The sequence below is a fragment of the Abrus precatorius genome, unplaced genomic scaffold, assembly GCF_003935025.1.
Source record: "Abrus precatorius isolate BTA unplaced genomic scaffold, Abrus_2018 Scaffold10, whole genome shotgun sequence".
In the NCBI taxonomy this organism is placed as follows: Eukaryota; Viridiplantae; Streptophyta; class Magnoliopsida; order Fabales; family Fabaceae; genus Abrus; species Abrus precatorius.
The window spans coordinates 3213054-3227252 of NW_020874292.1; the positions used below are offsets into that span (position 1 = coordinate 3213054).

At 32.6% G+C, this 14199-nt stretch overlaps 1 protein-coding gene across 1 annotated transcript; it reads right to left on the bottom strand.

The window, feature by feature from the left end:
- Positions 1–9756: 9756 nt before the first annotated feature.
- LOC113852549 (adenylate kinase 4) lies at positions 9757–13137 on the bottom strand. Its single transcript, XM_027482855.1, has 6 exons — positions 12939–13137; positions 11723–11868; positions 11509–11628; positions 11242–11409; positions 10859–10948; positions 9757–10094 (listed from the first exon to the last, which is right to left on the bottom strand). The coding sequence occupies exons 1-6, from the start codon at positions 13051–13053 to the stop codon at positions 9993–9995; spliced, it is 741 nt and encodes a 246-aa protein (XP_027338656.1). The 5' UTR covers positions 13054–13137; the 3' UTR covers positions 9757–9992.
- Between the last annotated feature and the right edge of the window lie 1062 nt (positions 13138–14199).

Here is a 14199-nt window from a genome sequence, read left to right on the forward strand (position 1 = left end):
TTTCAATTATCCCTAGAGAGAGATGGAGGACAAAGTAAAAATCATATACTTAAGAAAGAAGAGATGAATAATACATCAGCAATACATGTAGCATAAAAACAAATATTAACAAAATTAATATTTTTAACAAACAAAAAGATAACCTATTTAAAGTTCTTTTAAAGATTAAAGGATCAAAATGAATAAAAATAAAAATAAATATTAATGTTAGAGAACAAAATAATAATTTTACATAAATACTATCACTTGATATGATAAAAATAATAATTTAAAATGTTTCAATTTTATAATTAATATTCACAATTATATATACAGGTTAATAGTTTTAAATCATCCTACTTATTATATTTATAAAATATATTAATTATTAAATATTTTTATAAAATAAAAAACTCTTTTAAATAATATAATTATTTAAATTAAAAATAAATTTTTAATCTATTATATTTAATTCAAAGTTATATAAACTGTGAAGATTTTTTTTTATTAATTCAATCGAAATCATTGCGTTTAAATTCTAGTTAAATTGAATAAAAAAATTCAACTAGTAATTATTTTTATGCATGACACAAATATCATTAAATTTAAGTATTTTTTTAAAAAACTAATTAAAAATATATTATATAATTATTTTTTATTTTATTAAATTTTATAAAAATTAAATATTATAATTATTAATAATAACTATTTTACCATATTAAATATATATAATAATTTTTTTAACTAAAATAAAAATATTTAAATATATTATTGATCTTTACAAATATTGTCCATTTTGTGATAAATACTAATAAAAATTTTTGTTATAATTTAATCCTTAAAATGTTGAGAGGTTAAAATTTAATTTATGTCGTAAACCTCTTTACTGTTAAAAATTGACAAAAAGTTAGCTTATAATATTATGTTACTGTCACATTATTTTTTCAAAATATTTTATTTTTAAAATTAATATTTATAAATAATTTCTGAACATATTTTAAATATTTATAAAAAATTATTGCATCTCCTTGACATCTTTCTCATCTTAAATTCTCACCCCTCTCACCAAAGTGGTAGACAATGAAACTTGTTCCTTCTTTCTCCAAGGACTTGTGAAGCGTAAAAGTATGGTGATTATGAGGAAAGTTTAAGTGTTTATGTTAGTGTCAACCCACCGTTTAGAGAGTTCAGGGAGTAAAAGGCAAAGATGATGTAGGAGGGAAATTTTTTTCATTTTTAACTTTATAAAAAAAAAATTAGAGTTATGGTTGATATATAAGGGTTAATCTCTCGTATTCCAATGTTCTCCATCTTCACCACCAATCAAGCACTCTTTGATCATGTCACATCTTCCTTCATGCACATCATCAACTTTGATATTGGCCTTGGGATCCAATACGCTTCTTTCATGAAGGAGGTTGCGAAAAAGGAGAAATCATTATTGTTGGAGTCTTTGGATGCGTCAACGCTCTCAAAACCATGGAGTCCTTTCACCTTGGCAACCTCCTCGACCTCAATGTCCTCTGCTAGTTTCTATGTAACCACCATGTTGTTGCTTTGATTGGTGGTGCCGCTGCTCGTCTTGGTGACCCATCTAGAAAATTCCTTAAAAGGTCTGAACTTAAAAGCTAATGAGATGGTGTCAGTGTTAAGAATGAAGGTGTTTTTGATTCAAATATTCTTCCCATTTTAAGGTGCAGAGGTTCAAGATCATAAAGGGAGTAGTATAGGTATCCTTGTTAGCAGCCAAGAAGATGCCAGAATTGGGGGCATTTTTTAAATAACAAAGAACACAGAACGTTACTTAATGATGAGCAGATGTTTAATGTGAAACAAACTAACTGAGATGTTGAACCACATATGTGATGTTTGGACGAGTGGTAGTAAGATAGATGAGGTGACCTATTAAATGTCTATAAGCAGATGGATCCGTGAGGGGTGTACTAGAAGAAACATGGAGATGCGTCCAATAATCCATGGGAGTGAAAGTAGGGCGAGAAGTAAGCATTCCATTGTCGAAGAGTATGTCAAGAGCATACTTGTTGGCATAAATGAATACTTGATGCATTACGAGCAACTTCGAGCCCAAGAAAAAACTTCAAGTCACCAAGATCCTTGATCTTAAAAGTTCGATCAAGAAGTAAAGTGATATGAGTAATCTCATCAATATTATTACCAGCGAGAATAATATCATCGACGTAAACAAGAAGGGTTATATCTGTGGTCGTTGAGAAATTGAGAAAGAAAGAGTGATCAGACGAAGACTGCTTATACCTATGCAATAATAAAAAAAAAGGAAAGCCAAGTATACCATTGATGACTGGCTTGTTTGAGACTATAGATGGACCTGTCCAGGCTTGGGAGCAATCAATCCTAGAGGAAGTTGCACGTAAACTTCTTCATAGAGATCACCATGTAGAAAAGCATTGTTCACATGAGCTATTTGAGGTGTCAGTTATGAATGGCACCAAGGGCAAGAAGAAGACTAATAGTGGTGAGCTTGGTCACTAGGGAAAATGTGTCAAGGAAATCAAGGCCCTCAATTTAAGTGTAACCCTTGGCAACAAGGCAAGCTTTGTAACACTCGATGGTACCATCTATGTTATGTTTGACCTTGTAAATCCAACGACACTCAATTGCAGTTTTGTGAGGAGGAAGATCAGTGAGAGACCAAGTATTGTTTGCTTCAAGTGCAGTGATCTCGTCATGCATGGCTTTAAGCCAACAATCAATCTTGGAAGCCTCAGCATAGGACTTAGGTTCAGAGGTAGATGAAATGGACATAATATATTTGTGAAAAGATGGAGAAAGATGTTTATAAGAAAGAAAATGTTCAAGAGGATAACAAATATTTTTGGAAGAAGTGGTGCTAGTTGATGTAAATGCACTATGGAAATCCACAAGATAGGTTGGGGTTGATGAAAACAGGGTGACCGGCAAAGAGAAGGGAAAGTAGGAGCAAGTGTAGGGGCAGGGTGGAGAGAGAGATGATTATCAGAAGACTCAGTGGGTGGTGTAATATGAGGAGAGGTGGAGTTGTCTAAAATTTAATCAGTTGTAAAAGACGTAAGGATGGATAATGAAGAATTTGGAAAAGTAAAGAAAATGACTCTTGTAAAATAGGACATTAGGAGAAACTTCAAGAGCCCGAAATGCATGTTATAGACTATATACCCTTTTGTGTGTGGTTTGAAATCAAGAAAAATAGACGGATGAGCACGATGGTATAATTTCTTGCGATGAGCAGTGATAGAGCTTGTATAACACAGACGTCCAAAAATGCATAAATTAGAAATATCACATAGGTGGTTGTGCAGTTTTTCAGAAGGAGAAATATTATGCAAAAACAGAGTAGGAATGTAGTTTATGAGATATGCAGCATGTAAAAGAGCAAAACACCAAAAATTTAAGGATAAGTTAGACTGAAAAAGTAACGCGCGAGTAACATTCAAAAGGTGCTAGTGTTTGCATTCAATAATAGTGCTTTGTTGAGGAGTTTCAACGCAAGTAGTTTGATGCATGATACCTTTGGACAAAAAATATTAATGCATGGAAAATTCAGTATTATTATCAGTACGAATTATCTGAACTTGTTTATCAAACTGATTCTCTATTTGAGTAATGAAATTGATTAAAGCATGAGAAAAATCCAAGTGAAACACGTGTGATCATCCATAATAGTTAAGAAATATTTGTATCCATGCATAGAAGTTTTCGAACATGGTCCCCAAATATCCATATGTAATAGTTCAAAGGGTTGTAATGCATGAGAATGAATTAAAGGAAAAATAAGTTTTCTTTGTTTAGCATGATGACATGTGTTACAAGCAAACGTCTTATCACCAGACAAACAAGGATAATATTATTTCATGGACTGCATATGTTTATGAGAAATGTGACCCATACGGAAGTGCCACAAATCAATAAGTAGCTTGTTACATTGAGGGTGAACAATACTAGAATGCACGGAATGTGAAACAATAGGATTGGGAGCAAGTTGATAAAGACCACCATTTGCATCAATTGTACCAATCTTCTACCTGTTGTTTGTGTCCTATATGATGCATGAATGCAGAGAAAAAATCAATCCACATTTGAGGGAAGAAACTAATTTAGAAATGAAAATAAGGTTGAAGGTAAAACTAGAAATGTAAAGCACATCAACCAAATAGAAGGACTCAGTGAATTTGACCACTCCAGAATGGGTAGCCATAACATGTTGACAAGTGGGCAATTTAACTACAATGGGATCAATAGTTATGTATGATGAAAAGTTTGTTAACGAAGAAGATACGTGATCAGTTGCTCCAGAATCTAAGATCCATGGAGCCATGAGCGGTGTAATGGTAGAACAAGCAATAGACTTGCATGTACCTAAAGTAGAAGATGAAATTGAACCAATTTGGTTGACATGGGACGTGTTAAATGCTGAAGTTCCACTATTTAGTTGTTGTATTAAAGCTATCAAGGCTTGAAACTGCTGAGAAGAGAAGCAAAGATCTTGGTTCTCATGAGCCTGTTGTCGATCATTTTCAATGATTCTGCTATCACCAATCATAGTACTAATCACAAATGCATTCTTCGTGGTGTGAAACTTGTGCTCCACCGAGAAATCATGTTTGCAATAACAAACATCTATTGTGTGCCCATTTTTCCCACAATGAGTGCATATTTTTCCACTACGATTGAACACTCCTTTTATTCTTTGCATCATTATTTGAAAGAAACCCATTTGTGATAACAAACACTTTTATTGTGACCAGCACATTCACAATAAGTGCACGTAGACTAAGAGCGGGTTGTATTAATCATGATTTCTTTTGTATCTGGATTAACATGTGTCATGAAATTGTTTCCAAGAAGCTGGTGTTCTTGCTGTGCTACATATGAAAAAATCTTAAAAAGTGAAGGCAAACGATCCATGAGTAAAACATGAGATCAAACATTGTTATATTGATCATTTAATCCATGCAAGAATTGCATCGCTCAATCCTCCAATTTGTGTTGAACAATAACAGAAAGAACACTACATGAACATTTTGTAGTGCAAGTACAAGCCAAATCGGGTCTGAAATTTTCATGCTCATCCCAAACAACACGTAGTTTAGTGAAAAAACAATCACAGAGAGATCACCTTGTTTCATCGAGGAAGCTTCAAATTGTAAATCTGATAAGCGGAGGAAATCTCCTTATGAGTATCGTGATTTCAAATCCTTCTATATGTCATTGCCTTTTTCCATCTAAAGGATACTGTGACGAATTGAGAGAGAAACTGAATGAACAAGCCACGAAACTACTATATTGTTGCATGGACGCTATGCGGTGTATGTCGGATCAGATTTTGATGGTTGTGGTGTACTTGCATCCACAAATTTAACTTTGTTCTTGGCACTAAGAGCAGTTAACATTGATCGACTCCATGAATAATAGTTAGTTGAATCAAGCAATGGCGATATAAGGGCGGTTGTAGGATTTTCACTCGGATAAAAATAAAGATAACTATGAACATTAGGTGTGTGTTTCGATTGTTCACTCATAATGACGAAAATAAAGAAGAGAAAAATAAAGAATGATGAGTGCGCAGCATAGCTCTTCAGATGAAGAGCTCTGATAAATGCAATCCTATAAGGAGCAACGTAAGACAGAGAAGGAACTTAATGTGTATGAATGATCAACAATGGCTTTGTTATCTTATTATTGAAGAGTAAAATGGTATATATTCAAATGATGTAAAATAGATTAACAAAAATCAATTACGGAAAGATTAACTAATAACTAACAAAAAAACTAACTATAGTTAAGAGGTTGGGTGGGGAATGGTGGGGGATAGAGAGGGGGCTCTTTTGAAAGTGGTGGAACTTGAACTCGAAGTAACAATTGTTGTTCCTGTTAAAACTTAGTCAATGTTCTTGTTTCTATTAGTTGAATAAATTCATGATTTATTGGAATTCTAATTTGTTTTTATTTAGTATTATCTTATCAATAGTAGGTAGACGTTAGGAACCTATTTCTTTATTAATAGCCATTGCTTGCATTTTTAATGACATTAGATTCTACTAAAAATTCACTTTTCATGATTATACAATATTCTCCTTAACATTCGGTATCAAAACCCCCATAGAGCTTGGTACAATTAGAAGCAACAGTCTTTTAGAGAAAAGTTTAGCGCATGGCAACGAAAAGTTCTTTGTACAACCAACGATTCCAAAGTTTGATGGGCATTATGATTATTGGACTATACTCATGGAAAACTTCTTGCAGTCAAAGGAGTATTGGAACCTGGTGGAAAAAGGAATTTTTGTAGCAACAAAAGGTATTGCTCCCATGTATGCACAAAAAAAGCAAATTAAAGATTATAAGTTAAAGGATTTAAAAGCCAAGAACTATATATTCCAGGTATTAGATTGTTCAACCTTGGAGACTATCCTCAACAAAAATAACATATAAGATTCTATGAAACAAAAATATCAAGGAACCACACGAGTTAAGCATGCTTACCTACAAGCGTTACAAAAGGAAGTTTGAAGTTCTGCACATGAAGGAAGAAGAGTCTGTGAATGAGTACTTTGCTCAAACACTTACCATAGCTCACAAGATGAAAGCTAATAGCGAGGAGAAAGGGGACACTGTTGTTGAAAAAATTTTAGAATCACTGGTTTCCAAGTTTGATTATATTGTTTATTCCATCAAGGATTCCAAAGATACTAGTAGTTTGCTTGTACATGAGCAATATATGAGTTTCAATGATGATGAAGAACATGCACTAAAGACAGTTCATGAAGGTAGGGGACATGGACAAGGTAGAGAAAAAGGAGAGGGTAGAGGTAGAGAATGCTTCAACAAAGCTATGGTGGAATGCTATAATTATCACAAACTTAGGCATTTTCAGTGGGAATGTCAAGCAAAGAAAAAGAGGAAAATTATATAGATGTAGAAGCACATGAAGAGGTCTTGTTCATAACATATTTGAATACTACTGGAGGAAACATGGAAGATACATGGATTTTAGACTCGAGCTAAAGCAATCATATGTGTGGAAAGGAGGAATATTTTTCCTTCTTTGATGAGAATTTCAAAGACTATGTGAAACTTGATAATAATTCCAATATAGCTGTAATAAGCAAAAGAAATATACGATTAAAGGTGAATGAAAATGTGTAGATCATTACAGGGGTGTTTTTATGTACTAGAGTTTAAAATTAATCTTCTTAGTATTGAGCAAATGTAAGAAAAAGGCCTCACCATTTTATTTCAACAAGAAAAGTGCAAGGTGTTTCATCCTGATTAAAGCTTAATCATGGAAACTAAGAGGAATACAAATCAAATGTTCATGTTATATGCCACATCTAATCCCATACCATCCATTTGCTTCATCAAAACCATACAGAATGAAATGCACCTTGGGCATTGCAAATATAGACACCTAAGCTATAAAGGCTTATAGATTCTTCAACAGAAAAATTTGATGGATGACTTGCTGTTAATAAAATCTCCTTTGAAGCTATGTAAGAACTGTTTAGTGGAGAAGTAGTAGCAAAATTCCTTTCCAAAGAAGAGCACACGAAGAGCCACTAAAAATTTGCAGTTAGTTCATGTTGATATTTGTCGACCAATCAAGCCTACCTGCAACAACAACAAAAGGTATCTAATTACCTTTATTGATGATTATAGCAAAAAAAAAAAAAACTGTGGGTTTATCTTTTAATAGATAAATCAGAAGCCTTGCCTATCTTTAAAAGCTTCAAAATCCATGTTGAGAAGGAAGTAAACTTGTTTCTTAAAGTCTTGCGAATAGATCAAGGAGGTGAGTTTACTTCACAAGAATTCACAAATTTTTGTGTTGTAAATGAAATACAAATACAACTCAGAGTTACTTACACCCCATAACAAAATGGAGTTGCAGAATGAAAAAATAAAACTATTATAAATCTGGTTCTTAACATACTTTCTTGAAACACACTTTTAATTTGTTTTTAATGCAATTTGAGATTAAACACTTTAATGAGAACGTGTAACTTTAAGTTTTTGAATGAGTCAATTTTCTTTGATCTTATCAAAAGATCAAGACTTTTATGACAATCGTTCCTTTAACTTATTAATCTTGTGATTGTGGTGTCATCCTTCATCTTTATTCTATTTTTGTTTTTATTATTATTTTTCTTATCGTAATTCCTAATTTTACTCTAATAATTCTACTTTTTTTTGTTGTGTGCAATCTAATTCAAGGTCTTTAATTCGACAACACGGATGTGATTGTCATCAATATATATTCTTAGAGAAAATTTCCTATCACACCTAAAACAAAGGTTTGTTGATAGAGTTGTACTAGCGGAAGTTATGGATTCAACACAAGTAACCCCATTTCCTGTTGTTTCTTTGGCTTGCCATTGTAATCTCCTGCATATGTACTTGAAACCAAATTACTCCTGTTATGGATTCCCCATTTTGCTCCTCCCATATTCCCTGCACTTTCTTTCCTCAAGGTTATTTGATTTTTTTCATTGAATAGCTGTGCCATGTCCATTATTTTTGCCAAAGATCCCACCGAGTGTAACTTTAATTTAGCCCTCACCTTTTCTTTGAGACTATTCAGAAAAATTTCCTTCAAATATTCTTGTTCAGTGATTCTTAGAGGCCCTACATATATCTCAAAGTGTTCACAATATTCTTGTAGTGTTTTCTTGTTTTAATCCTAGCAAGATTTCGTATAGATTCTGCATCATTGAGGGTTGGAACCGCCGAATTATTGCTTGCGAAAACTGCTCCCATGATACACTGAAACCAAGTTAGTGCTCTTCCTTCTAGTGCAACCATGATGGCTGACATGCGTTCTCTTTCCAACGCCCCACATAACTGAAAATACCTTTCAATATTGGTAACCCAACCATATGCATCTCCCTCAAATTAGAATTTCAAGTTTTGTCCAACAGTCATTCTTCTCTGCCCTGTACTCTTCTTCCCCCCTGTTTTGAGTGTTTTCGCTTCCCGCATCCATATTTGAATTGTGGTGTAAGCCTTCTTGAATCTCTCCTAGCCTCTGCAAGATTTCTTGAACATTGTTTTTAGTGATGCAAATACGAACTTCAATTAAAGAATGTCACTCTCTTCTTCTCCTTGTTGCCGTAACTCTGATAAACTCCTATCTAATGCTTCTATACATTCCTCCATTCTTGTTCCCACCATGAATTGTGCCCAAGAAAGTAGAGCTTTAATCTAGTTATTAAAACTAGTTTAATACAGATGGAAAACAAAACAAAAGATTGTATTTATTAACAAGAATGTCACTTGATCAAGGTGACCAAGAAAGAGATGAAGATGTTTATCTGTTCGAGTATATTCGAGAGACTGAACTCTTTCCAACCTTACAATGATCCTGTTCCTTTCATGCGTTCTATCCTTTCATATTTCCTTTTATATACAATCTCTTACTATCCACCTCCAACTAATTTAGTTAGTTGTTTCTGACCCCTACCCCTCTTTTAATCCTTTTACCATACACTTGTTTTATTAATGGTTTGCTATCAGACTACTAAAAAAAAGATAGCGTGTAGAAAGAATCGTGGTGCAATCTATTGCGTCTTTGACTGACTTGTTAACGAAACATTTGTTTGTTTAATTAGAAAATAAGAATTTAAATAAATAAATTGTCCTTATCATGACTTTCTGAAGCTGCCTTGAGTCCACACCACCTATTGTTTTGATGTCAAAATCTGTCTAAACTAAACTACAAAACGTACAAACCAACTAGCAAATGTCAAGGGATGGCATTCAAGCAAAACCATTAAACTGGTGCAGTCCAAAGTAAGTTAAATTCGATTCAACTTTTATTTCATCCAGGTAACTCTTCAAATTTGTGTTTGAGAACAGCCGGCAATTTGCATTTCCAAACAAATCAGTAAAAGCTGAAAGGTCAGCAGATTTCTGAATGTTTTTCCAATAACATATTAGTAAACAAGGTTTTTAATGGCAAAACAGTTGCATTTCAAGCTGGATTTGAGGGACAAAAAGGAACTCTATGAAGACAGCACTTTCTCCACTTCTGTTGTCACCTCTTTGGGAGGCTTTTCGGCATGAAGATTAGCAACAATGCCCTTCTTTGAATAGTAATCAATAACCTGCATATCCAGTGAACGAATTTTCATTGTAGACCATAACAGTAAAGACAGAAAACAGAAAACAGAAAAAAATGAAATTTTACAAAACTAAAAAAATAAGGTGCTCTTAAGAAAATTAAACTGAAGAATTTGTATCAATGTATCTAAAATTGAAAAGGGGATAAATTGAGCCAAATGATGAGGAACGAACTTAACATCAACTTCAAATCAAACATAGATTATTGTTTTAAATAGATTGGCTGTGAAAAATAGATTATTGTGATTATGTTTATAATAAATTATGGTTATAATTAATTAGAATAGAATTTGTTTCTGTTTGGGAACTTTTGCTGAAAGGTAATTTTAAGATAATGAATTTTGATTGGATTGTGTAAAAATCACTTTATATAGTACACTATGAAAAAGGATATGAAGTTACTTGTCAATAATGTTAATAATTGTTGTCATAGGAAAAGGGTTTATGGAAAGAAGAGAGTTGAGAGAAATATAATCAAAGTTTTCCATCATAATGCACAGGAAGATGATGGACAAGAAACGGCTATTTTCACCATTAAAGAACAGATTTTTAAAATTTTCATCTGATTTGCTAAACATACTAGCTTAACTACGAAACAACTTTTTTCCCTCCAAAACCGCTTTAATCCCAAATTAGTTACCCCAAACAAGACATCATCAAGGAATTGGACAAAACAAATGCTTGCTGACCGCTAGTTTATATAAAAAGTTCCAAGTTTTACTAGATGCATTCTGATTCAAAATCATACCGGTTCAGTTTGTTTGTGGAATGCCTCCAGTCTTGACTTAAGAACAGCAGCAGTGTCATCCTTGCGCTGAATAAGAGGTTCACCAGTAACCTAAGAAGGAAAACAAATTTGACAATGTAAGTTGCAACACAACTATTCCTCAAAAGGATAGCCACTGTCAGAGAAAATCAGTATGGTCAGCAACTAAAACCAGCAGTGCACTCAAAACACTTTTACCCAAAGAATTAAACAATCTGAAAACAATTAAATGTGCTGCCTCAAATTCAGCATTATTTTTCTACTCTGAATGATAACAGGAGCTTTTAACTAACTCTCAATAATGCATCTATAAAATTAATCCTATTTACACAAATAACATTGTACAAATACAGATGCAGACTTACATCATCAACACCAGGGACCTTGGGAGGGGCAAACTTGGTATGGTATGTTCTGCCACTAGATGGGTGTATCCAGCGGCCAGTAATTCGCTCCTCAAGGATTGCATCATCAATTGCAAAATTGAGAACCTTATCAACTTTAACTCCCTGCTTTTCCAGCATCTCATCAAGCTGCAAAGCAAAGGAAAACCATCAAGTATGAACAAGTGTATGTGTGCATATCAGCGAACAACATCACGTTTAGCTCAAATATCCACCAATGTATTAAACCTTCTGTGCTTGAACCACAGTTCTAGGAAAACCATCAAGAATGAAACCTTTTTGACATGATGGTTTCTTAATTGCTTCATCTATAATGCCAACAACTAAGTCATCAGAAACAAGTTCTCCCTGAAATTTATAACATAACGCCAAGTTAGCAATCCCTATAGAAAGTTCACATATAAACAGCAAATCTTCAGGCAAGATATACAAAAGACCTTACCTTATCCATAGCTTCTTTAGCCTTAACACCAAGAGGAGTTTTAGCTGCCACAGCCGCTCTTAACATATCACCAGTAGCTAAGTGGCACAAACAGTACTCATCCTTTATGATTGGTGACTGGGTGCCTTTTCCTGACCCTGGTGGACCTGCATAACAATATTTAATGTTTATACCCCACTTGGTGTTTTCAATCTTTAGCATACACATAATAGTAATTCTAAAAGTTTCATATCTTAACTGTATAACCAAGTCTTATATGGATTATGAAGCATAACCCTACTCGAAAACTACAATTTCTTGTAAAATAATCTGAATGCTAGTTTATGAAACAAAAGCACCTCAACTTACAATGGTAGTAAAGGAGAAATCACATTGCAATTTACAATACTAACTCGTCCATTAAATTTGAAACTTCAACAAGGAAATTAGTCATGAGTTTCACTGTTCCTAAATTGCAAATTAAAGACTATCATCATAGAAATAAGAATGGCAATAGAAGAAACTCCTGATTCATAACAGGAGAAAACACACATTGCATTTCTACTTCTAGTTCACAACATAAACTGGCTCAATTTGAACGTTTAGGGAAGCAACAAAGTGTGCTTCATGTGTCTGTCGTGCAAGCAGAGAGCGTAGCAACACAAAAAGACAGCAATTGATTTAGGAGAAATACATTCCAGCATACATTCCAGCAGTAATTATATAATGTGGCGTGCAAGGCAAAAGTTTTTTTTATAAAGAGTTTAATTTCAAATGATAATCAAGCAAAGACAAAAACGAATATTTACAAAACTGACACGTAGTAATATTTATGCAAAATTATTTCATTGCAGCAAGTCTTTCAAGTCTCACTGCATACAAACCATAAAATCAGCTAAAAGATATCCAGAATTGCAGTAGGAAACAATTATAAACTTCCAAATTGTTATCTAACCACACAATAAGAAATTCATTACTAGTCTCTATCATCTAGCCACAGTTGAACGATAACCAGCAAAAACATAAAACATGTGTCGATCAAGTAAACCAAGAAAATTACCAAAAGGAAGGCAAGAATGTGGTGCATTTTTCTGAACATGGAAAAACCCTCAAAGAACGAGACACGTGTGTGAAAAACAGAAATTCATGAAAGCAAACCCTAGCAACGTTGAAAAGCAAAAAGGTGCAGAATTGAAAAGTTGGGATCTGAAGGGAGAGAGAAAGGGGAAACAAATACCAACGAGAATGAGACGCTTGTCGGGCTTGGAGGCACACTTCATGCGACGGAAAAGCTCAGACATGAGCTCGAGGGAAGGAACATCTTCCAAGTTAGGTGCAGTACTTGCGGCCATTGTTACTGGGGGCAGTGCAGTGCACAAATGTGAGTACAAAATGAATGACGAAACAAATAAGGTTTGTGTCCAAGTTACAGAGCGTTGTGTTGTTCGGAATCTCCAACGCACTTTACCTTCATACCCTTTTGTATACGGTGTCGTATGGTATCGACGCATGCTAAGGGATTTTTTTTTTTTAACGAATTTTGACAATCGATTTTTAAATTGAAAAATAGTTTAAATACAATTGTTAAATTTTTTAACTTTTATATTATGTCTCATATAATTTTTATATTTCTATTCGGTTGAGCCTTCATCTTTTCCAAACTAATATTTTAATAATTTAATGTTAACGTATTCTAATTTTTTTTTTTATTTTTGTTTAAATTTTAATTTTTTAATTTTTTATTTATTATTTATATTTGATTTTAATTTAATCTTATTTATCAATTATGGGGATAAATAAATCGGTTTAATCCATAAAAATGTGATAAATGTTTCTACAATTTAACTAAATCAAAATAAAAAGACTAACGAAAATAAATTACGAAACCAAATAATTTATCTAAATCATTAATAACATGGAATTTCCTCAATTTTTTGGCATTATTATTATAACTTCTTTTACGTGTATAATATAATAAGTTATGCAATTTAATAAATTGATATTATTATATGTTATAATTTTTTATAAAATTTTATTACATATAATTTTATCTTGAGTAATTATACAAGTTAAAAAATTATATAAATATTTAACTTATTTTATGGGTATATTTATCAAAATAACAATAAAAATGTTATATAAAATTATTTTAATTGATAAATATTTTAATGATAATAAATACAAATATATACATATTTAAAATTTTTAAATATAAAAAATATTTTTCTTAATAAAATATATTTTTATTATATTTAATGTGAATTAAGTATGTGTTTAGAGATATTTTAAAAAATAAAGTTTTAGAAATAGCTTCCATAATAACACATGAAAAATGTTTAAAGGAGTTATGGTTGTTGTTCATGGCAAACTTTCTAATAACTTATAAAAAACTCAAGTAAAGATTAATTTAAAAAATATCAATGTAATAGAATAAGAGTCTAAGGATTTGTGGCACCAAAGAAGAAAATGGTTTGTCAACCCTAATAAAGAAGAAATTA

Bases quoted from the DNA above. Each gene is read 5' to 3' on its own strand.
- LOC113852549 (XM_027482855.1), bottom strand. From the start codon at position 13,053: ATGGCCGCAAGTACTGCACCTAACTTGGAAGATGTTCCTTCCCTCGAG. The intron at 11,869-12,938 runs GTATTTGTTTCC...ATTGTTATGCAG, and splicing joins CAAGCGTCTCATTCTCGTTG to GTCCACCAGGGTCAGGAAAA. The intron at 10,095-10,858 runs GTATGATTTTGA...CTGGATATGCAG, and splicing joins TCCACAAACAAACTGAACCG to GTTATTGATTACTATTCAAA.